General features: G+C 43.7%; 2 protein-coding genes across 2 annotated transcripts; both read left to right on the top strand.

The window, feature by feature from the left end:
* Positions 1 to 4,125: 4,125 nt before the first annotated feature.
* LOC310790860 (ceroid-lipofuscinosis neuronal protein 6-like) lies at positions 4,126 to 21,572 on the top strand (the record flags this gene model as incomplete). Its single annotated transcript, XM_083652571.1, has 7 exons — positions 4,126 to 4,178; positions 4,790 to 4,907; positions 5,554 to 5,652; positions 6,616 to 6,804; positions 9,157 to 9,212; positions 15,321 to 15,443; positions 19,808 to 21,572. The coding sequence occupies 7 exons, from the start codon at positions 4,126 to 4,128 to the stop codon at positions 20,070 to 20,072; spliced, it is 903 nt and encodes a 300-aa protein (XP_083508697.1). The 3' UTR covers positions 20,073 to 21,572.
* Positions 20,637 to 26,001, top strand: calml4a (calmodulin-like 4a; the record flags this gene model as incomplete). Its single annotated transcript, XM_083652877.1, has 5 exons — positions 20,637 to 20,702; positions 22,183 to 22,213; positions 23,174 to 23,314; positions 24,513 to 24,701; positions 25,904 to 26,001. 5 exons carry the CDS (start codon positions 20,637 to 20,639, stop codon positions 25,999 to 26,001), a joined length of 525 nt encoding a protein of 174 aa, XP_083509003.1.

Below are 26,001 nucleotides of genomic sequence, written 5' to 3'. Positions count from 1 at the left end.
AGCCATTTGACTGCTCAGTCTGTGGCAAAAGTTTCAGTCGATCAACAAACCTGAAGACACACATGGTAGTCCACACAGGAGAGAAGCCATGTGACTGCTCACTCTGTGGTGAAAGTTTCAGTAGATCATCAAACCTGAAGAGACACATGGTAGTCCACACAGGAGAGAAGCCATTGAACTGCTCAGTCTGTGGCAAAAGTTTCAGTCGATCAACACACCTGAAGACACACATGGTAGTCCACACAGGAGAGAAGCCATTTGACTGCTCAGTCTGTGGTAAAAGTTTCAGTCGATCAACACACCTGAAGCAACACATGGTAGTCCACACAGGAGAGAAGTCATTTAACTGCTCAGTCTGTGGTAAAAGTTTCAGTCTATCAACAAGCCTGAAGACACACATGGTAGTCCACACAGGAGAGAAGTCATTTATCTGCTCAGTCTGTGGTAAAAGTTTCAGTCGATCAACACACCTGAAGACACACATGGTAGTCCACACAGGAGAGAAGCCATTTAACTGCTCAGTCTGTGGTAAAGGTTTCAGTCGATCAACAAGCCTGAAGAGACACATGGTAGTCCACACAGGAGAGAAGTCATTTAACTGCTCAGTCTGTGGTAAAAGTTTCAGTCGATCAACAAACCTGAAGACACACATGGTAGTCCACACAGGAGAGAAGTCATTTAACTGCTCAGTCTGTGGTAAAAGTTTCAGTCGATCAACAAGCCTGAAGACACACATGGTAGTCCACACAGGAGAGAAGTTATTTGACTGCTCAGTCTGTGGCAAAAGTTTCAGTCAATCAACAAGCCTGAAGATACACATGGTAGTCCACACAGGAGAGAAGTTATTTGACTGCTCAGTCTGTGGTAAAAGTTTCAGTCGATCAACACGTCTGAAGCAACACATGGTAGTCCACACAGGAGAGAAGCCATTTAACTGCTCAGTCTGTGGCAAAGGTTTCAGTCGCTCATCAAGGCTGAAGAATCACATGGAGATCCACACAGCAGAGTAACCATTTAATTGCCGTCTGTGTTAAAAGCTGTAGTCAAAATGGAAATTTGAACAGTAACATGACTTACCACACAGGAGAGAAACACCTTAATTGCTCCGTTTCTCTGGTACATACAGTGGTGCATTCATTCTATAATTCTGTTCTATGTTAATTAGATCATGTAGATGTAGCTAGGTCCATTGTTAAGCCTGTTTCTAACTGAACAGCTGAGGAAAGTTCTGAATTAAACGGGCAGAAAAAGAACAGCAGGAAATTAATATTTAAATGTGTTTAGTGAAGCAGATCGAACTGTTAACTGTTCTGATTCACCTGAGAAACCTGACATAACCTGGTTCAGATAGCCTCAGACCCTAAAAAAGTAGTTCCATGCTAGATAGGCACCCATAGTCATGATAACACCGGTGTTACCGGTGACACTGGGCATTTTTCGTTGGGTCAATGTTTTTCCCTTCTGTTTGTGTGTTTCTCACTCATACAGCTCAGCTGTCCTGATTTTTCATTGATGTGCTCTCAGTTCAACGCAGCTAGCTATCAGTCACTGAGCATGGATATTATTTTACCATTGTACTACTTGTTCACCACAGTTGTGAAATAAAGTTCTTTGTTAAAATTCACTGCCTTTTTGTTCAGTCTGATAAAATAGCAAATAGATGTTACCCCAAAGAAAGGGGCAACTGGTCTTCCTCTCCCATTGCCTACAGCAGGGATATTCAACTTGCTTTGTCCGGGGGCCACTTTTGTATAATGATAGGAGGCCAGGGGCCAGTTAACAAAACAAACATGGCTATATTTTTTCCTGTACAGTAGCGGATTGTAGGTTTTTGGGGTGTCAGCCGGAGTTTAGTCTGACAATGTTGTTCACACAGCATAGTTATGTTAAGTTAGTTAGGTACATGAGTGGCGAGCAGACGGTGGTATTTAACAATTTAGCTGGAGCTCAGTCAAACTTTTCATTGTGAATAAGAAAATGGTCGGGGGGCCACTCTGCACCCTATCGTGGGCGGCATCTGGCCCCCGGGCCACAAGTTGAGTACCATTGGCCTACAGCTTGGTAAACATGAGTAATGTATACAATGAGACAATACATGCATTATATACATAGCCACAGTTCTGTGCTATGCTTGTAAAAACAGTATGAGGTGCGTCAGAGCCAGCGGTCTCATAGTGTGGTGCTCTTGTCTGGTCTCTACTTCGGCGAGGCTGCTTGGCGTTGTCATTTGTGCATGAATGACATCACTGGTCCACAACTTAAATCAACTCTCAATAACTGTCAAACTAAATGAATGCCTGCAAAGCTGTTTACCGTTTTCTGCTATAAATAGGCCCCTACTGATTTTGTAATGATATAAAGCTAGTTGAAAATCGACGGTGTGTTCCTTTACTCAAAATATAGTTTTAATAACAACAATAGACTTTAACGGCATAGTGCTTTCTAAAGAGTTAGTGAGTATAGTAGTTAATCATTAGTTAATAAATAGTGGGTCTGTTCCTGAGTAGAGTAGTTAACCATTACTTAATTATTACCTGTCGATTAAGTTCCTGTTTTTGTGATATGGTGATGCATCATACTGAGTACTTCACAAGTACTAAATCATTGCTTAATGTTACCTGTCCATTAGTTACTCTTTTTGTGTACCCTATTGTAAAGTGGTACATCATCCTGAGTAGTTCATGAGTACTGAATCATTACTTAATTATTAGCTGTCCATTAGTTACTTTTTTGTGTCCCCTAGTGTTGGGTGAAACATCATACAGAGTAGTTAATGAGTACTGAATCATTACTTATATAAATTCAGGAGTTGTTCCGGTTGAGATTCCAACCCACAGCCCAAGGTTGTTAGGGTTGTTAGGCAGGTTCCCTACCAACTGAGCTAATTAGACTGCTGAATCAAGGTAGTCGGTAGAGCCAGACTATGGATCTGTGGAGCCAGAGACCCAAGTATTATAGTTTTGAAGGTATGTTCTCCCCAAATACTACTTTATGTTCAAGTTTAGAAGATATATTCCACCCAAATACTGCTTTGCTTTTAGTGCTTTATGTCCAAGTACTTATTTCAAAGGCCTGCACAAACCCTTCACACGGTGACAATTTTAGATTTAAAATGTTTGATATTTCCACAAATTAGAAACTCTCCACTATACTGTATATAGCTTTTTGAATGACAGCTCTCTCAGAACCAAAGTTACAAGTATTTCAATCTGTTATGTGTCTAAATGTAAAAAAAAATAAATGGGGTTAAACATTCCACAACATATTTTCTACAGTGGCATTCCACCAAAACCGTTGTAACCAAATCACTCAAAATCTCAAAATACCTGCAAAACTCAGTTTTGACCTTTGGCTCATTATCAACAATGTGTAGCACTGACATGTGAAGGCTTCTCCCAGGCCACCACACATACTCAAACTTTCTTTCCAAGTACTTATAGTTTTAAAGGTATATTCCACCTAAATACTACTCTGTCCAAGTACATTTAGTTTTGAAGGTATATTCTGTCCTTTAAAACCATAAGTACTTAGGCAGAAGTATTTGGCTGGAGTAAACCTAAGTACTTGGACAAAAAGTAGTGTTTGGGTGGAATATACTGTAGGACCTAGTTACTCTCACTGGATTTAAATGCACTGTAAAGTCCATGGAAAGTGATGTCACAAGAGGGTGCTTCTGTAGGAATCAGCTGTTTGGGAACAGCTACTAAAAGTCCAGAGGGAACGTCCAGAGAATTAATACAGCTGAATGCAGTGGTTCCCAACCTTTTTTTGTCTTATGTAGCCCGTAGGAAGCCCCTCAATGACCTCCTGGGGGTCCTCCCTGTAGTACCCAACTGTGAGAAGCACTGCTGATTAGGGAAACAGTGGATGGATAAATCCAGAAGGAGGCGGTAATGCAACTTAAAGGATGCAAAAACACCATAGAAGAAGAAGAAGTTCTCAGAATTCTTCCGCTGCAATATGATTGGTAGAATGAGCGGATGGGCGGGACCAAGGCAGCAACTAGGAAGTGATCGACTGACACAGCCTGCTGACAGCGCGAGCAGCTGAACTTTTCTTTCACCACCGCACTGCAGACAGTTTGTGGAGTCAGACAGAAATACCCCAAACACCACTGAACCGAGAATGCAGGCTGTACGAAAACGTCAAGGCAACGACTTCCAGACAACACAAAATAGGTTTGTGTGTAATATAAGCTTTTGAGTCAGTGTTTTGTTGTCATATCTATGCTCTGCTCTCGTTTGCATGTGACTGACCGTAAGACCAATTGAGCAGTAAGATAGGGGCTAGATCTTTGAGACAGAGCCTGGAGAAGCACCACAAAGACAAAGGCATCAGTACATCTAAAGGTCTTGACGTTGCTCTGTGAAAATCATCTTGACTATGATGTTCTAAACATGATCTTAGGGGTTAAAAAAAAAGTGTATATGCACACAACTGCGCACACAATTAACACACACATTCCTACACTGTATGTGATTTGCTATGTTTTTGTTTGTTGTTGTTGAAATCCAAGCACTGTTTAGTATGTGTATGTGGACAGTGCACACAAGAGAGGGAGATAAAGTACTGGGGACACAGGAGAGACAGCTGGGGCCAGTGGGCACACTGTAAACACACCACACCTAACCACTCAAATATCTGTAAACACAGTGCTTTTCTTCCTTAATATGAGATTAGCAGACTAACGTTTAACATGGCAAGCAAAGGATAGCAGAGGAAAATGTAGGCTATTTAAACATGAGGTTGTGTTGCATGACCTGCAGCCACTGTAAACATCTGTTGACAGCCAACCTGTTGCGAAGGAGAACGTGCCACAGAAGAAAAGGCTACACTTCCATTTGGACCTATGGCTCTGTCTCACGGTGCAAAACTGGATACTGGACTTTGGAAGGCCTATTGTCATGGTAAGGACGACCCACATGTTATTAAAATCTGCACACCATGCCATCTGAATCTAAGGCCATGTTCAGACTAGGAGGCCAAATCTGATTTGTGAACTTTAGTGACCTATTAACTATCTGACTTTATCCAGATTGGTTTTATGAGTCTGGACGCTCCAAGTCTGATTTGTGTCACTTGTCCCAAACCACATATGGAGGTCTGGACACACAGATCCGACTTGAACACTTGCCCCAATCAGATTTGTGGCAGTGCGGACACACAGTGCGGACACACTCAAGTCGGATCTGTGTGTCCAGACCTAAACAGCCTATCTGCATGGGTTGCTATGGTAACGACGTGGTAAATATGTACGTTGGCGACGTGGTTTTCCTGCGCAGAAGCATTTGATGACGAGTCGCGAGTGACGTTCAAATCAGATTTGGTGGATCTGCGTGTCCACACTGAAGTCACATCAGTCGAAAGCAGATTGGAAAACTACCTCCATATGTGGTTTGGGACAAGTGACACAAATGACTTGGAGCGTCCAGACTCATAAAACCAGACTCATAAAACCAATCTGGATAAAGTCATTAATAGGTCACTAAAGTTCACAAATCAGATTTGGCCTCCTAGTCTGAACATGGCCCAATGATCTCTTGATATCATTAGATTGTCCTGCCGCTGGAGTGGTTTCCCCTCAACAAGCCCAGTGCTGGAGACTACTTCCACATGGCCTACAACGTCATCACACCATTCTTAATGCTCAAGGTATGTCTCACTCTAGTCTGAACCGTAGAGGTGTGAACACGGCAAAGTGATTAGATAAGGATCATTATTTATATGCTAAATGGACTGCATTTATATAGCGCTTTTATCCAAAGCGCTTTACAATGTGCCTACATTCACCCATTCACACACCGAAGGCGGCACGCTGCCACACGCACTGGGTGCTAGCACAGCCATCGGGAGCAATTTGGGGTTCAGTGTCTTGCCCAAGGACACTTCGACATGCGGACTGGAGGAGCCGGGGATCGAACCACCGACCTTCTGATTAGTCGACGACCCCGCTGTACCTCCTGAGCCATAGCCGCCCCATGTTAGGGATGAAAAAAATTAATAAATATATGTAAAAAAAAAAATATCTAAAGGAGATAAGTATACAGATCTGTTCCGCCCCGGTAGGCTACCTACCCCCTTAAAGCTTGCGCGAATGATACCGGACACATCCGCGTGGACGGCGAGTGTCCATGCGGCCGAGTGACGTCACACCAGCACACACGTCTCTTCGCGAGGCTCCCGTGCGGCGCGGTTTCGCCCGGCCGTGCACACCCCCAAACTTTCTAACTTGGCGGATGCGTCTGGGCGGACAAAGTGGAGTTTTCAAAAATAACGGTCACTTCAGCGAGGAGAAGCCGCATGGAGTATACAGGTAAAGGCTCCAAAACGTTTTCTCGTCAGGATTCCGTGTCTCTCATTTCCGTGCGACAGTCCATACGTCTAGCATAATTCTCACTTTAATCTAAGGATTCTGACACCCCCCCCCCCCCCCCCAAAAAACTATTTAAAACGGCTTAAATTAATATCGATATGCCGAAGAGTTGCTGTGTTGTTGGTTTCAATAAAAAAAAGTGGATTATTGCTTTAAGCTTGTGTGTACGTGTGTGTGTGTGTGTGTGTGTGTGTGTGACGTGTGTGTGTGTGTGTGTGTGTGTTTGTTCCTGCTCCATTCAGCTGATCGAGCGCAGTCCCAGGGCGCTGCCTCGGTCGGCGGTCTACCTGTGCATCATCACCTTCGTCATGGGAGCCAGCATCCACCTGGTGGGAGACTCCATCAACCACCGGCTCATCCTGAGCGGCTACCAGCTCCACCTGTCGGTCAGGGACAACCCCATCATCAAAGACCTCAAACCAGCCTCTCTGGTAGGGCTTCACGTTGTTCGATGGGGGTTTGGGCGCACCTCTTTAGAGTGTTTTAGAGTGTTGCTTAAAGGATGGCTTTACCGTGGGGAATATGAATATATATCAATCTCACGCCCCTAAGGTTTTAGAATCCGTTGAAATATTTTGAAATTGGAGCTTCACTGCCTGACCTATCAGGCATCTCTCACATTTTTAGGGAAGCCGGATGACGCGTTACGCGTCACCCGGCTTCCCTCCCCGCTTGCGGAACTCGAGCGCCTATGAACTACAAGTCTTGTGAGCCATGGTCCCGCCTCTAGAGGTCCTCCACGCCCCTTCAGAGCTCTCGACGAAAAGCAAAAGGCAGCCATCTTGTTCACCCGCATAGAATACTGTAGCTAGGTTAGCTTTCCATAGCTCCTTGCCAAGAGACCATTATCTCTGGAACGGAAGGACCAAAAGACACGGGACTGGCGGCATTGGAAAGCTCGTCAAATTTTACATCTAGTAGTAGGTGAGTTGAAGTAACGAAATCAACGCTGAGCAATGTACCCATTTTTACACATTTTTACAGAAAATAGTTACAACATCAGATGCGCGTAACTCCTACGAAAATGCCTTAAAATGCATGAAAAAAAATTTATGAAGACATCTCCCGACATATATACTACCGTTTACATTTGGTGCAATTTGGAGGCAATTTTATTTTCGATTTATTTCTTCTTCTTTGTATCTTTTATTGTCGAAGCCTTCTTCTTCTTCTTCTTCTTTGAGTTTTATGGCGGTTGGCAAACATATATGTGCATTACCGCCACCTACTGGAGTTTGATATCAGCCAAATGCCTGAGGGGTGGGCATGAAAACGAAGGCCACGCGAGCCCAGTGCATTGTGGGAAATGTAGTATTTCGGGTCCCCGCACCCGCCCCTCCCCTCCACCACCCCCCCCCCTCCACACAGAGTGGATTTCTGGTGATATCTCTGGCGGGAAACAACCAATTTCAAAAATTTCAACGGATTCGAAAACCTTAGGGGCGTGAGATTTAATATATATTCATATTCCCCACGGTAAAGCCGGCCTTTAACAATCCATTAATGTAAATAGGTGACCTTACATTTAATAATCCCCTGGGTTTAGGTTCAGAAAACATCACTTTGTGCCCCTTTGTAAGTGTATGAATAAATATATATATATATATATATATATATATATATATATATATATATATATATATATATATATATATATCTCACTACACTACCCCAATAAGGTGGGCCAGGCGGTTCTGTGGTGGTTAAGCGGGTGATATGGACAATACGGGCGACGCGAGCTGTATGCGAGGTATGCTAGAACTGAGCATGTGATATTTCTAGTTTATTATTATTACGACACTTCAGTAAGACCTCGATCACTCACAGAATGTACTTTTCCCTCTATCTTCCATACACGATCAAATCCAACTGAACTGTAGCTTAAGGACAGACAGACTATGCAAGGTGTTTTACTATTCAAATACCAAAGTTGACATCTGAAGAAGCATCTTTGAGATGAGTGTCATACAGCAGACATACATACTGTCAGATACATACCGTTTAGGTATGCACGCATGTAGGCTCGCATTACTTATTTTTGTAATGCATCGTGATCATCACAGCTAATGCCAATGCCATAAATAAGTGGCACATATGCAGGGCAGGCTACGACCTACACTGTGAACTTGATATAACATTTTATATGATTTATACAATATTGAAATGTAATGTAGGGAGAAACGTACCTAATCTTGAAAGAGGAACGGGTTGTTTTCTTATATACTTTTACTTTTTAGTTGCTGAAATTGTATTTAGTCAAATTGATAGAATGTATAAATGAATACATGCATTTTAAATTATTCTCAGACACAAAAATGTGCTGAAAGTCAAGAGGGTGAATACATTTTACTCCATCATTGTTGTTACTAGAAAGAAGAGGAAAATTTGGCAAATTTGTACAGGTGAGATACAGTCAAACAAAGTGTGTAGTGTAAAGTTTATACTGTAAAATGCAGGTGAGATACAGTAAAACAAAGTGTAAAGTTTATACTGTAAAATGCATCTATGTGCATGAAGGCTCTTGAGAGCCAGTGGAGCAGTATTGTTCACCTGTGCAGCCAATTCAACCCAAGGCTGTATCAACATGGTGAAATTCTGTTGCACCAGTAGGTGGCACTGTTGCATAAGCTAGAGAGAACTACATTGTCTGCCATTGGCTACCAATGAAAAATCACTATTGTGCCTGAAGCATCCCTATTGACATTTTGGATTGGGCTATTTAGGAGATTTGTTTGATGTCTTTGTCGTAATGATGCTACTTTTCTGTTTCCTTCTTACATTAGATCGACTCCTTTGAGCTGCTATATTATTATGATGAACACCTGGGACATTTAATGTGGTACGTGATACAGACAATAATTAAGAGTGATATGATCGTGTGTGTGTGTGTGTGTGTGTGTGTGTGTGTGTGTGTGTGTGTGTGTGTTTTCTGGCCTGAGTGACCACAAACTAGTTACCTGTTCTCAATTATCAGATTAGGCAAATGATACATTTGATTCCAATGAATATGAATCCACTCTGAATGTAGGGCTGCAACTAAAGATTATTTTCATAATCGATTAATCTGTCGATTATTTTCTCGTTAATCGATTCGTTGTTTGGTCTATAAAATGGTAGCAAATGATGATCAGTGTTTCCCAAAGTCCAAGATGATGCCCTCAAATGTCTTGTTTTGTCCACAACTCAAAGATGATATCAGTTTACTGTCATACAGGAGTAAAGAAACCAGAAAATATTCACATTTACGAAGCTGGAATCAGAGAATTTTGACATTTTCTCTTAAAATTTTACTCAAAACTATTAATCGATTATCAAAATAGTTGTAGATTAATTTTCTGTCGATCGATTAATCGTTGCAGCTCTATCTGAATGCAGGCAACCAATCAAAAGAGAAGCCGAAGTGTGGATTTGGAGAGTACTGTGGCCCAGAGCCATATAATAGAAGAGTTCCGACATCTCCATTCACTCCAATGGACCAGTTTTTTTCCAGGAAGTAGAAAGTGGAACTCTTCAGTAAAAAAAGCAGCACTGTCGAGTTGCATCAAAATAGACAGTGTTGTACTTTGAAAGGGTTTTTCATCCCTTGAAATTAATCAAATTGTACATTATCGGCTTTATTTTAGCATGCAAAAGTAGCGCGAGACCCATTCCTGGCTGTTCATTGGCTAATGATTCTTGCGTTTTGGTCCTCCGCTGACGCCACTCTCTTACTAGAGGACACTACTGTGGCCCATTCTCTAACCGGCCCCTAACCTTTCGCCCTATCCACTCCCCCTCTGTTTGCACGTTCACATGGAGGACTGTTAAACCCTCCAATCGTCTGCTAGCAGGAAGCGCACCTGCAACAGGACAGGAGACTGGAAGAAACATCGCACTCTCCGACCAGTCTCTGTCTACTTTGTCAAGTATTTTTGATCATTCACAGACAGCTGTGTTTGCCTCACGCTAACTCTACTACAGCCGCAAACTAAATCACAGAATGTGTGCTTTAAAAATCAAACAAAGAGAATAGCACTTTGTCCTTAAGTCGAACTGAACTCGTTCGTTCAGACTGAAAACATATAATTTGTCTGAGATGACAGGTTGAGAGGCGGGTCATAGTATCATGTCGATGATTTTATTTGACAATTCTGGGGACTGGATTGGGCTTTGGCCAATCCTGGCGTGTTCCGCCTCCAAATCGAGTGGGATTGTGGCGCTCCCCTCGGGAAGAGCCTGCTGACGTGAGGTTAGTGGCTGAGTGGAGCTCAGCGAGCCGCAGGCAGCCAGCTGCCTTCGTGTTGCCGAGCGGAGAGTGCAGCCCGTCGGCCTGGAATCTCCGAGGTGCGACCCTTGACAACCAGGCTCTCTGAGGCGCGCGCCATTATTGCTATTGCGGTAAATAATATTCCTGGAATGCGAGTTTTAACGAGCCAGTTACATTTCTTTGCATTCTTAGACATTACCGTTTGATTTAGTTTGCATAATTGGTCAAGTTAGTAGTTTAGTAGTTAGTTAGTTTATGGGCTAGAAATTCTGCCAGATGACAGGCACTAGGCGCCATTTTCCCCTTCATTTGGAAGAGAAAATTATCCTGAAATGAAGATTTGATTGACAGCTGCCATGTCGTGATATGATTGGTTGAAATGGGGTAGAAATTTGATAGTACTAGCAAACTGTAGATTACTGTTATGAATGAAATCTTGAAAAATGAACTTTTGATGTGAAAAAGTGTGGAAAAACTAAAGAAATTAGATTTTTGTGATTTTGTTTTCGGCATACATTATTAAATAGGTGCACTGCATACCCAGGTATTTGAACTAAAATAAAATAAAATTCATTTTTGGGTTCAGCTCGACTTTAAGGTTGCTTGACTTGTAGGAAACTCATAAATGCCTTTATGCATGCAAACAGAAATAATCCTGTTTACTTCACACTACATTCTAAATGGTTTTGGATGTTGTGCGTTTGCAGTGATCTGTTACCGTTGCCTCTCGTAATAATTCGACACGGCAAAGCAGGACTTGTATGCGTTGCCATGGTGATGATGACCGCTTCCAATCGTTCGGACAGAGTGGGCGAGAGAGAGAGCATCCCACCGTTTGTCAATTCATTTCTAACCTCCCTCCTCATCCGAGGGCACCTCTCCAGCTGCCAGTGTCACTCGATGTGGAGTGGCACTTGATAGTGAAGTGGGAAGTGGGAAGTGGCTCGGCTGATTTGAGATCGCACCAAAGAGACAGAGGTTTGACAAGAACAAAAAGCGACTAAGTGGAAACTGTCCAACTCTCAACATGAAAACAATTTGAGTACAAAGGACACGGTGGGAGAGACAGAATAATAGGCTGCTGTTGCCTGTGCCGATCCCATAACATGCAGGAAAAGAGGGAGAGAATCAGACAAAGGCAAGAGAGCGGTGTCTCTCCCTCCCGCTGTCTCTTTCTCTCTGAGGCCATTTACACCTGGCGTTAACATGCGTTTTCTGCAATCTGATTGCAATCAGATTGCAGAAATGGTTGTCCTCTCAATCCGTTGCTGTATCCAGATTGAGAGGACACATTGCATTTACACTTGTGTTCAATGTGTACACACAATGCATCCCTGACCACCTCCGGAGGTGGTTTGGCCGATCAGATTGCAATCCTTCCTCAATGCGTTTTGGGGGTTGTTTACACCTGTACTTTCAAGTGATAAAACACAATCTGATTGCAATCGGATCACAGAAAACACATGTTAACGCCAGGTGTAAATGGCCTCTCACACTCTCAGAAAAGTTAATATGGGTACTACGATAATGGACCTCTTTCACCCTCTGATAACAATCCCGGTCAGTGCTCCTAGAAATTGTGAAGACGGTGTAAAAACCTTTGTCAAATGGGACCGCACTGTTCAAATTAAGGAAGGACAGATTGAAAGGAATTCTGATTAAATCAATCCAAAAGTGCAAAGACGGAATAAAACTATGACTTACTGGATGCGTCCAGTGAAAATCTCTTCATTTCCGGCCGCTTTAGGTTTTACGAGTCTTACTATTGAAATGGCAGATGTGGAGAGTTACTGTCAACCGGATGCTTGTATGTTATATTGCCTTTTCTGTACTGGCTCTGATCAGGCCAGCTGGGGCTATAGACAGGCTCTGATCAGGCCAGCTGGGGCTATAGACAGGCTCTGATCAGGCCAGCTGGGGCTATAGACAGGCTCTGATCAGGCCAGCTGGGGCTATAGACAGGCTCTGATCAGGCCAGCTGGGGCTATAGACAGGCTCTGATCAGGCCAGCTGGGGCTATAGACAGCCTCTGATCAGGCCAGCTGGGGCTATAGACAGGCTCTGATCAGGCCAGCTGGGGCTATAGACAGCCTCTGATCAGGCCAGCTGGGGCTATAGACAGGCTCTGATCAGGCCAGCTGGGGCTATAGACAGGCTCTGATCAGGCCAGCTGGAGCTATAGGCAGGCTCTGATCAGGCCAGCTGGGGCTATAGACAGGCTCTGATCAGGCCAACTGGGGCTATAGACAGCCTCTGATCAGGCCAGCTGGGGCTATAGACAGGCTCAGATCAGGCCAGCTGGGGCTATAGACTGGCTCTGATCAGGCCAGCTGGGGCTATAGACTGGCTCTGATCAGGCCAGCTGGGGCTATAGACAGGCTCTGATCAGGCCAGCTGGGGCTATAGACAGGCTCTGATCAGGCCAGCTGGGGCTATAGACAGGCTCTGATCAGGCCAGCTGGGGCCAGCTGGGGCTATAGACAGGCTCTGATCAGGCCAGCTGGGGCTATAGACAGGCTCTGATCAGGCCAGCTGGGGCTATAGGCAGGCTCTGATCAGACCAGCTGGGGCTATAGACAGCCTCTGATCAGGCCAGCTGGGGCTATAGACAGGCTCTGATCAGACCAGCTGGGGCTATAGACAGGCTCTGATCAGGCCAGCTGGAGCTATAGACAGGCTCAGATCAGGCCAGCTGGGGCTATAGACAGCCTCTGATCAGGCCAGCTGGGGCTATAGACAGGCTCTGATCAGACCAGCTGGGGCTATAGACAGGCTCAGATCAGGCCAGCTGGGGCTATAGACAGGCTCTGATCAGACCAGCTGGGGCTATAGACAGGCTCAGATCAGACCAGCTGGGGCTATAGACAGGCTCAGATCAGGCCAGCTGGGGCTATAGACAGGCTCTGATCAGGGCAGGCCAGCTGGAGCTATAGACAGGCTCTGATCAGACCAGCTGGGGCTATAGACAGGCTCTGATCAGGCCAGCTGGGGCTATAGACAGGCTCAGATCAGGCCAGCTGGGGCTATAGACAGGCTCTGATCAGGGCAGGCCAGCTGGAGCTATAGACAGGCTCTGATCAGGCCAGCTGGGGCTATAGACAGGCTCTGATCAGGCCAGCTGGGGCCAGCTGGGGCTATAGACAGGCTCTGATCAGGCCAGCTGGGGCTATAGACTGGCTCTGATCAGGCCAGCTGGAGCTATAGACAGGCTCTGATCAGGCCAGCTGGGGCTATAGACAGGCTCTGATCAGGCCAGCTGGGGCTATAGACAGGCTCTGATCAGGCCAGCTGGGGCTATAGACAGCCTCTGATCAGGCCAGCTGGGGCTATAGACAGGCTCTGATCAGACCAGCTGGGGCTATAGACAGGCTCTGATCAGGCCAGCTGGGGCTATAGACAGGCTCTGATCAGGCCAGCTGGGGCTATAGACAGGCTCTGATCAGGCCAGCTGGGGCTATAGACAGGCTCTGATCAGGCCAGCTGGGGCTATAGACAGGCTCTGATCAGGCCAGCTGGGGCTATAGACAGGCTCTGATCAGGCCAGCTGGAGCTATAGACAGGCTCTGATCAGGCCAGCTGGGGCTATAGACAGCCTCTGATCAGGCCAGCTGGGGCTATAGACAGGCTCTGATCAGGCCAGCTGGGGCTATAGACAGCCTCTGATCAGGCCAGCTGGAGCTATAGACAGGCTCTGATCAGGCCAGCTGGGGCTATAGACAGCCTCTGATCAGGCCAGCTGGGGCTATAGACAGCCTCTGATCAGGCCAGCTGGGGCTATAGACAGGCTCTGATCAGGCCAGCTGGGGCTATAGACAGGCTCTGATCAGGCCAGCTGGGGCTATAGACAGCCTCTGATCAGGCCAGCTGGAGCTATAGACAGGCTCTGATCAGGCCAGCTGGGGCTATAGACAGGCTCTGATCAGGCCAGCTGGGGCTATAGACAGCCTCTGATCAGGCCAGCTGGGGCTATAGACAGGCTCTGATCAGGCCAGCTGGAGCTATAGACATCTCAGCTAAGAGTTAGATTTGGTGTCTTGACTAGAATCAGTTCAGACTGAATCCTGAATGATTCATCCTTTGTGTCTGGGCATAATGTTGGCCTTGGCTGGCCTTGACAGGCTGTTGGCAGCTCCTGTCTGGCCAGGCGTGTCCAGGTTTTAGAGATTGTGTCGATGCTGTTACCCTCACCTTACCTTCTGATAGCTCGCTGGGGAAGCGTCCTCTTACTCTCTTACTTTACTTCTGTCTTAAAACTTCTGGAATCCTGTTTCGGCCATTAAACTCTTTCTGCATTCTGAAGGTTTCGGTAGGGTCAGATGGAACAACCTTAACTTATCGACGGAATCGTAGTTGCTTCAGAAACTGAGCGGTTATTGTTTTAAAAGACAGTTAGAGAAGAACGGCTACTTGTTTGGGACCTGACACCCGACGTATGTGCACTGGCACGATTTGGTGACACTGCTGGAACAACTAATTTCGACGTTCTGGGACAATTCACCTCACTGGTGAAGTTGGAACACAGCGTTGACTCATTCTAGGTGACAATTCGCTCAGACTATGATGTTTAAGACCGTTAAAATGTTGTTGTTGTCCCCATCTGAGCACATATGTTCCCAACACTTTCCAACACAGTGACTTCCAACCTTGACTTTGTATCACCGTATATAACAACGCACATTTTCTCTTCTCACTCTATTCTAGGTATATTCCTTTCTTCGTTATTCTGTTCCTGTACTTCACTGGCTGCTTCACCCAAGCGAAAGAACAAAAGAAGATTCCACTCTCTGGTTGGCTGTTACTGGGACCCAGTGCTCTTTACTATTGGTCAGTCTGTTACTGGGACCCAGTGCTCTTTACTATTGGTCAGTCTGTTACTGGGACCCAGTGCTCTTTACTATTGGTCAGTCTGTTACTGGGACCCAGTGCTCTTTACTATTGGTCAGTCGCCTTCGCACGTCTTTGAAAAACCTGCCCTGCCTCACCTCCCTGCTAGCAACAGCGCGCAGGGGGAATATGACTTGACAAATAAATTTGTTCAGATCAGATACAATAGACGATAACTCGATTCAAGATTCAATACATTTGTTGCCATGTCAACTTGGTAGATAGGAAATTGTCTTGGTTCACTCTCATACAAAGACAAGACAATGCAGCAGCACACGATAATACAAACAACATCAATCACAGAGAACACGTTCAGGGACAGTAGCCAGCAGCATCGTATTCAGCATACAGTCTAAAGTGCTATAAGTCATACATAAATCATTTGGTGCAAATTCAGATGCCTTATGGCCTGGAGGTAGGTGCCATCTCTGGAATGAGATGTTTAGGAGGTTAAAGAGGTAGTGTGCCTGGATGAGAGAGCGGTCTGCTCTGATTTGATTAGCCTTCCTGATTATTCTTGTGGAATAAAGTGATGTCAGTGAGGGGAGACGATGATTCGAGATGCTCCTCGGCGTGCTGCTCTCTCCAGCCGAGTCTTGTCCCGAGTGGTTGTGTGACCAAACCAGACCAGTATGGAGAAGGTGAGCACACTCCCAACAAGTGTAGTCTCTTAAAACAGACTGTCTCATCTACATCCGGCGAATGCAGCTATACACAGTCTGTACGTTACACCCCCAGAACACGCACAAGGAAGTTGGGGGAAAAAACCTTCAGACAGGAAAGAAGTTCGACGGAATCCGACCAATCACGACACGTGTGTCCACGAAAAATGCGGCATATTGGATTCTGATTGGACTAATGAGCGGAAGACCCGCCTTTCTGCGATTCTGATTGGACTAACGAGCGGAAAACCCGCCTTTCTGCTTCCCATTCCGGTTGGTGCATGATTCTCCCCCACGAAGTACAGACGGTATGGCGGAAGCATTTGAAAATTGCGGAAGCCAACTCGTCTGTTCTAAGAGACTAGTAGAAGTGGGTCATGGCTGCTTGGCTGACCCGGAACTTTTTGAGCTGCCGCAGGAAGTAGAGTAATATACAATAAGAGTACATTTGCCTTTACAATATAATAATAATGGCAGTCATGGTGACAAAGCCTTCTCAGCATAACTTTATAAAGTACTGCTATAGGCTAGACTGAGATAAACAGCAATATGCTAATTTATTCGCCGTCTTTTGTGACGGTGCCCCAGCAGACTGATGGCAGCATTAATGTAGGGCTTATTATTTTGCAAAGCCTTCGGGTTATTATTATTATATCACAGGGCTGATTATGTAAATGCTCAGTCACTGGTGTACCTTTTATGTATGATGCATAGACTGATTTAAAAAATGAATTACAATTAACAGCTAAATAAATTCAATGGGGCTTTGTTGCGTTGCAAAGTCAGGGTTTCCGTCAGTGTGGCCCACCAGGCCTAAGCATTATTTTATTTTAAATGTATTTTTAGGATTATTATTTTTTTGCAGGCCCCCCCCCCCCCAAAGTGAAAGTGAAGTTCATGGAGTGTGTTTGATCCATGCTCTTTAAAGGGATACACCACTTCTTTGGAAGTTTAGCTCATTTGCCACATCCCCCCCCCAACATAACCAAGATACACCATGCCTTACCGGCACTGTCTGCTCAGTTTACAGTGAGCTACAGTCGTGAAGTTAGTAATTATCGCCATAGAATGGAGGCTAATGGTACAGCTGTTAAAAATCTGCCAAAATACATGTTGTGCTTCAGGTACTCCCCACACGATGAAATATTAATCCAAAATGCACATAATCTGTCTTTTTGGAAGGAAAAGAGGTAGCCGGCACTACTTTCCAAACATGGCCGCCGACCTCTTTTCCTTTCAAAAAGACAGATTATGTGCATTTTGGATTAATATTTCATCATGTGGTGAGTACCCGAAGCACAACATGTATTTTGCCGCCGTGAGATGTGTGTTTTGGCAGATTTTTAACAGCTGTACCATTAGCCTCCATTCTATGGCGATAATTACTAACTTCACGACTGTAGCTCACTGTAAACTGAGCGGACAGTGCCGGTAAGGCATGGTGTATCTTGGTTATGTTGGGGGGGGATGTGGCAAATGAGCTAAACTTCCAAAAAAAGTGGTGTATCCCTTTAAGCAGTGTCTGGAGTGCATTCAAGGCCACCAACGCTTTCTCGAAGCTTTCCACTTTCAGATCAGCTGTTTGCTTTCCTTGAAGCTCTGCCACTTGCCCCTTGCAGCAATTGCTGATGATAACGGCCAATTCCCCCTGCTGTCCCGGTCGGGGCTCCACTGATACATGTGCAGTCACCAGCCACATGCTTCCTCTGATACATGTGCAGTCAGAGTTGTAGATTAGCACATGCTTCCTCTCATACATGTGCAGTCAGAGTTGTAGATTAGCACATGCTTCCTCTGATACATGTGCAGTCACCAGCCACTTTTCTTTTTTTTTACTGAGTCTCTCGCTTGCCAGACTATCTCCGTTTCTTGCTGTAGCAGCGCAGGAGAGAGTCTGGCTCCTCTCACTCTCACTCTGGTATAGCAGGAAAAAAAAGGCTCTGTTTTCTTTACAACCATCCACTGAAAGTACCAAGCAGGCCTGCTTTATTGCACAATCCAAAAACTTTGTCAAAACTTGCCATTTTCAGAGTGTAGGTTGCTACAGTAGCTTTCTAGCTAGCGTTGTTGTTTCACAGCGGCGGAGTCTATTTCAACAGGTGCTGGGAAAAAATAGAAAAAGGAAAAGATAAGATGTTTTTGAAGCTCCCACGGTGAGTTTTTAATTACAAGGATACAACGTTTCGACCCTCACGGGTCTTCTCCATGAGGTTAAACATTTTAAGGAAAACATAAGCACAAGATTTAAGGGTGTTTTGTGCAGCCGATTTTATTCTATGGACACCTTAACTCTGACTCTAAGGGAAATCTTAACCTAAGGTGCTTTGTGCCACTGGGCCCTGGTCTTTCTACCTGCTCCATTTGTAAAGCGCCTTGGGATAACTCTTGTTATGATTTGGCTAAAATGGATTGATAGACCCTTCTCACGGGGGCCATTTTGTGTCGAAAAAGGCAGGGTAAACACGGGTGCAAGCAAAACACTAATGAGGTTTTTTTTTTATGATTGAAATTTGGAAACCCTCATTAGTGTTTTGCTTGCACCTGTGTTTACCCTGCCTTTTACCTTTATTCTGCCTTTTCGACACAACATGGCCACAGTGAAAAGGGTCTATAGCTGTTTGCCTGAAGCATGTGTGACCGCCCCCGCACCTCACAAAGAAAGGCTCCGCTCAGATTGGAAATAGTGGAAAAATATATATCATAGAGGCATCTCTTATATATATCATAGAGGCATCTCTTATATATATCATAGAGGCATGTCTTATATATATCATAGAGGCATCTCTTATATATATCATAGAGGCATCTCTTATATATATCATAGAGGCATCTCTTATATATATCATAGAGGCATGTCTTATATATATCATAGAGGCATGTCTTATATATATCATAGAGGCATCTCTTATATATATCATAGAGGCATGTCTTATATATATCATAGAGGCATGTCTTATATATACCATAGATGCATGTCTTATATATATCATAGAGGCATGTCTTATATATATCATAGAGGCATCTCTTATATATATCATAGAGGCATGTCTTATATATATCATAGAGGCATGTCTTATATATATCATAGAGGCATCTCTTATATATATCATGGAGGCATCTCTTATATATATCATAGAGGCATGTCTTATATATATCATAGAGGCATGTCTTATATATATCATAGAGGCATCTCTTATATATATCATAGAGGCATGTCTTATATATATCATAGAGGCATGTCTTATATATATCATAGAGGCATGTCTTATATATATCATAGAGGCATCTCTTATATATATCATAGAGGCATGTCTTATATATATCATAGAGGCATGTCTTATATATATCATAGAGGCATGTCTTATATATATCATAGAGGCATCTCTTATATATATCATAGAGGCATCTCTTATATATATCATAGAGGCATGTCTTACGGAGTTGGTGGGACACTGTACACTGCACCCCCCCACCACCACCCCTGCCCTCTACCCCACAATCTAGTTTGAAGACCGTTAAAATGCCCTGAGCACTTTTGTCCCGACCACTTCAACACAAAGTGATGCTCGCTCTGTCTGTCTGTCTGGACCTTGCTTTCTGACTCACTCATATCTCTCTTGCCCTTTCTTTCATTTGCTGCAGGTACTTGGTCACCGAAGGTCAGATCTTTGAACTCTTCCTCCTCACGTTCCTTGCCATGGTTGCCATGGTAATGCATCAGCGGAGAAAAGGCTCAAGCCCAGACAGCAACGGCCTGTTCCTGTTCTGTACTTTCTCCGTCACCATGGCCCTGGTGGCGGTGTGGGTGCTCTACCTGTGGAACGACCCAGTTCTCCGCAGCAAGTACCCGGGTCTCATCTATGTGCCGGAACCCTGGTCCTTCTACACCCTACACATCAAGGATTAAACACTGAGTCACGTCCAGGTTAGCCACTTTTGGGGGTTTGCCTGCTACTGCTGAACTTTTCATCTGAACCCACTCGTGTTTATTTGACTTGACTGATGCAGATCTTCTCTTTACAATATATCTAACTTTATTTATACCAATCAGTATATACCAATTTAGACCAATCAGCTCACGCACACGCATAACGCATTATTCAAATCAAGATTTGAGAGGCCAGTTCAAACTGCAGACCAGTTTCGACTCACCTCAAGCCACAACTGAAAAAGACGAATTGAAGACGATTGATTTGAGGTTTGTGGACCAAGAACCTGCAGGACCAAGTAAGGCAAAGAACAATTGATTGATTTAAATTGTGGATATATCGCAAACGGTGTCATTTTGAGCCGTACATTTAGCTGTATGTATGTATGTATGTATGTATGTACGTACGTATGTATGTATATGTTTTGTATTCCCCCTGCTGCCCCGGTCATTGCTCCACCCCCTCTGCCGATCTGCAGTGTTACCTCCTCCGATACAGGTGCGGCTTCTTTTCACCTGACAGTGAGGAGTTTCACCGGCAGGATGGAGCGCGTCGGAGGATCATGCTATCCCCCCCCCAGTAACCCCTCCCTCCGACCAGAGGAGGCAGTAGCGCAGCGACCGGGACACATACCCCTAATCTGGCTTCCCACCCACAGACACGGCCATTTGTGCCTGTATGGACACCCGATCAAGCCGGAAGGCAACACGGTTGTCCATCACTTGCAAATGAATCTGATTCTGAAAAGTGATTCTGATTCTGATGACTGATTTACTTTGAATCTCTTTGTATGTTGATCCCTTTCTGCCTACAGTCCTACTTCAGTCTTGTTTAACAGACAAATAGGTCGAACAACAAATCAAGCATGTTTTTGTCAAGAGCGACTAGCTCTAATAGCCTCTTCTAAATCATTGAATGGAATAAAAACACAGGGCAGAATGATGCAGTCTTCTTACCTTAGACAGTAAAGTGCAGCAGAGTGCCTATTTGTCTGGGCCGTGTTAAGTGAATGACAAAAGGAATTGGCTAGCGTGCGTACTACATTATGCATAAAAAAAAAGCTCTCACGTCATTATGACTGAATCACTAAATATCTAGTTGTCTGAGACTGCTGGCTGGTAACACTTCCTACCTGGCTACCATTGTCAACTTATATGCAAGGTATGTGAAGTATTACAGTATTCAAAACCCAAATGAAAGATATGTGAATACTGGAGATTTTTTTTTAAACATTTTTCAAAAGATCAGGGACACATGGTTAGCAAACTTTTTTAAAGATACAAATGAGAACAGTTTTTGTTACAAACTTGAATTTAACGGATATAAAGGTACTGTTGTTACTGTATTTACATTATAGTATTATTGTTTATTTTTTTTATTTTTTTTGTTGAGTGGACTTATTTGCCTATTGTTGTTTCCTATGTACGTTTTGATTATTAATGTTTTGTTACAATGTGTTGTTTTACATCACTTTACTTTGAAAGTGGTGTTGCTATTATTACCTACCATTTTCCCAACTGTGAGCGGTTGGATTTTGTGCACGTTTATCTTAATTAAATGATGATGATAGCCGCTGGTTTTAAACAATAAAATCAATAAATATTGCAATCATCCAGCAAGTTTGGTGCTCTCTGATTATTTCCCCCTGAATGCCAAGATGAACCCTAGCTCCTGCCTGTACAACCAGTAGCCTCAGCTGTAACAGTTGACTAGATTTAAACGCTATAGATTTATAGGGTTACAGACTATTGCCTATTTGATTATATGATCAACAGTCTAGCATCATGTGTCTTCTACCGATCATTGTTATTGAACTGTGGTAATTAGCTGTAACGGCGACCACAGTGCAGATCTGGTATCTCTGTTTCCATAGCAACAGATATTGAGTTTCACACAGGCTTACAGGTGGTGGACTTTAAACCTAGGTGGAGAGACAGGTGAGTCACAGAAAACACTCTCCTTCCTGGAAGCGTCTGAGAAAATGGTGAGAGCAACAAATCCTACGTATTAAGACTTTTGAATGTACTTTTTATACTTTGTGACTTTGTGGGGTTTTGTTCACTTTCCTGCTCTTTTGTCACCTTGCAGGCTAAATTCTTCTCGCCAGCTCAAATCAACGGTAAGGCTGCTCCGAGTCCGCACTGAAGGTTGTTTGCCAGCTTAACTATAGATGTTTGTAAAACCCTTATTATATATATATATCTGAAATGTTTTATTTGTTATACGTGTATTTTACATGTATCATTTCACAACAAATACATGGTGAATTGGATATGAAGTGTTGGAGGCACATGTCGGTGTGATAGTCATGGGGCAAAGTGCGATCTAGCGCACTCTTATACAGTTATGAACTAAAAGTAATGGATTTCTCATTTCTCCAACCATCATTAAACACACCTTTTTTTGAAAAATCTTAAATTGAAAAACTGGCAAACCTGATGCTGTGATACTGTATGGGAATGGGCTTTACGCAGTATGTTCTGCCTACATAATTTAGTTTTTATTAAAAAAATTAAAAGTACTGCTGCAATCCTATATGTTACGTATATACATATATATATATATACATATACATATATACATATATATATATATATATATATATATATATATATACATTAGGGGTGTCACGAATCATACACTCAGTTCACGATACGATATGATACACGATATTGGGTTCACGATAACGATACGATATTTTAAGAATATTTTTTTGTGCTCGATTTGTAAGTTGAGGGGGCATCTTCCACGCTAATTTGAGTAATTTCACCATTTTCATCCTCCGTGTCTGTAACGTCCCTCGTCTGCTCAAACAAAGCAATGAAAAGGAGAGCGAGCATGCAATCAGATGCAGATCAGTGCCACCATGTTCAGCTTCTGTTTCTCGCGATATGAGATTTCATCTCAACGATACATAGTCACGTTTTGATATCGCGATATATCATGGGACGATATATTGTGACATCCCTAATATATATATATACATATGTTTGTTTGTTTGTTTGTTTGTTTATTTATTTATTTATTTATTTATTTATTTGTTTATTTATTTATGATAATCATCCCATTTCCCCTGCAGAGTTCAAGGAGTGTTTCTCCTTGTATGACAAGAGGCAGAAGGGCAAGATTGAAGCCAAGGACCTGATCACAGTGATGCGCTGCCTGGGTACCAGCCCCACGTTCAGTGAAATCGACAGACATCTCCAAGTCCACAAAATTGGTACATATGACTCATGTGCCCTTTGAACAAATCAAGTTTGCAACAACTTGTTTATGGTGTGTAGATGCTAATTAAAGACTAGACTTCCCATCAAAGCCAAATTCCAGGATTTCAAACGGGTCTAAAAAGCCGCAGAGAAATCCTTTGATGTGGTTTCCATTCACATATTGAACACGTGCGCAGCAGACAAGTAAGCAGACGCTGTGGTCGAACATCTAGCGGTTTGGTTTGAGCCCCCAGATCCACAGGTCTGCCCTGCATTTCCTGCCTGGAAACTGAGATAGGTTGCAGATTGTGCATTGACATTATCTCCACAGACATTCTGTCATGGGAAATGTCAAGCTAGGTGCCAGCTTAAAACATGTTTCAACATGGCACAACTTGCTTTAGTTTGTGCATTTTCTGATTCTTTACCTTAAAAGGAATATATAAACCATGGAGACATTTTTTCTTCTACAGAAACCTATGTACAAGCAAAGAAAAACAAAAAAACAGCACCGCAATCAATATTTACAAGTGTGTTACATTATATATTCCAGAAGTTGCATCTTATGTAGTTCTTGTCCACATGATATTGTCAATATTGCATTTCAAAAGTTAGAGACTTATAGGCCCTTCAGCCGGAGGCAGAACTCGCCATCTTCGGCTGTTCAGAGTCCTCTCTGAACTTTCCTACAGTACAGCTGTGCAACAATCTCTGACACTGGGGACAACTGTTGCCAAAAAACTAATTCTGAAGGAATGGAAATCTCCCTCTCCACCCTCTTTCCAATTGTGGTTGACGGACATGACCTCTGTTATACGCATAACACGAGACTTAGGTTCCTGAGAACCAATACACTTAGAAAGTTTGACTTTGTGACTATCTGGGACCCGTTTTTGGTCTACCTCAACGAGGCTAGGGGTGACGGGTGACTCGCCCGGCTGGCTTCTCATAGACCCCTTGAGTGAAATCCCAAGTATATCGTTTACAAGAACATAAGCACCTTAGGTGGCTGGCGGCACCACTTTGTAATGTTGATTATATTGTTCTGTTTTGTTTTGTTTTTTCTTTCTTTCCCCTGTGTCTGAGCCTGTTTGTCTGTTTTGTCTCGTTTGTGTTCTATACAAATTTAAAATATGAAAAAAAAAGTTAGAGACTTATAGATGCTTATTTCAAGATGATACTATCTGGGGCTGTATTATTTTCTTTCTGTAGACAAGTCAGGTGAGCTGGACTTCTCTACTTTCCTGACCATGATGCACAGACAGATGCAACAGGAGGATCCCAAGACAGAAATCCTGGAGGCCTTGAGGATGACAGACAAGCAGAAGAAAGGATACATCCAGGCGTCTGAGCTCCGGGCCAAACTCACCATGCTGGGGGAGAAACTCACAAACAAAGAAGGTGCGTTTCAAGCCGGGCTTATAATTGTAATTAACTGGCAACCTCTGGAGGATGAGAAAGCTGTTGATTAATTAACACCTGCCACCAACACATTTAGAGACAAGCACCAAGTAGCAGCTGGATTGGGTGTGTTGATCTTGGGCTGGAGCTAAATCTGGGGAGAGTAGATCTACTGCTGCATTACCCGGATGCCCAGACTGCCAGTTTTACTTTTGTGTGTGTGTGTGTGTGTGTGTGTGTGTGTGTGTGTGTGTGTGTGTGTGTGTGTGTGTGTGTGTGTGTGTGTGTGTGTGTGTGTTTTAGGGCTGCACAATTAATCGTATTTTCATCGTCATCGCAATATGAACATGCGCAATAAACACAATCGCAAAGACTGCCTGAAACGCAATGAATAACAAAAGTGGTTTTATTGACGTGCGTCATGCATTCCCACTCAGCATCTGATCATTTTGTCTTGTGTTGTAAATCCAGCGTACACCTTTCCCTTGCAACAGTGCGCTCCGCCCCTCTGCCAAAGCCCAAACACGCTGTGTGTAGTTTCAGCTAGAGTCGGGGTGTATTTCATTTCTTTATTCAGTGGGCATAGGCTATGTTTGGGGCCTATGTTAGCATTATTCAAGCAGAAAGACATAGGAACTGTATAGCTAATCTGCATACTTTAATATTTGTTTATTTATCGCAAGTCGTATCGTCATCGTTATATTGAACAATGTTATCGCACATCGCAGATTTTCCTCATATCGTGCAGGCCGTGTGTGTGTGTGTGTTTTTTCTTTCTTCCCAGAAATTCAATTAGAACTGCAGCCAATTTTATTTTGTCCACTTTTATTTCCAGGAGCCCTTCCAGTCTTTTTGCATTTCATTACATCTTTAAGATTCAACACTAGGCACCGTCGTGTGTGTGTTTGTGTTTCTGCGGGGGTTGGGTGGCTGTACTTGATTCCTCTGATACGTCTGTGCTCACCTTATAATTATTGTGTCATTTCACGTCCAATGTAATGAGAATGGAGCAAAAACCGTTTAAAAGAAAATCGGTTGTGTGAAACACTTTGGGAGCTCATCGTCATCGCTCAAAACAACGCACCCTGCAGAGAGAGGCTAACCACTGAATCCTGAAGGGTGCGGGAGACAGCCGCCCGAAATGAGTTTTCAGGTGTCAAGTTCACTTATGGAGTTGTTGTTTCCTGTTCTTCTTCTTCTAGTGGATGAGCTGTTCAAAGAGGCAAACGTCAAGTCGAACGGAATGATCAAGTACGAAGAGTTCGTCCGGCTGGTGACGCTGCCACCCATTGATTACTGA

The sequence above is a fragment of the Poromitra crassiceps genome (assembly GCF_964638095.1).
Source record: "Poromitra crassiceps genome assembly, chromosome: 16".
Lineage (NCBI taxonomy): Eukaryota > Metazoa > Chordata > Actinopteri > Beryciformes > Melamphaidae > Poromitra > Poromitra crassiceps.
This window is presented reverse-complemented; position numbering and strand designations above follow the sequence as displayed.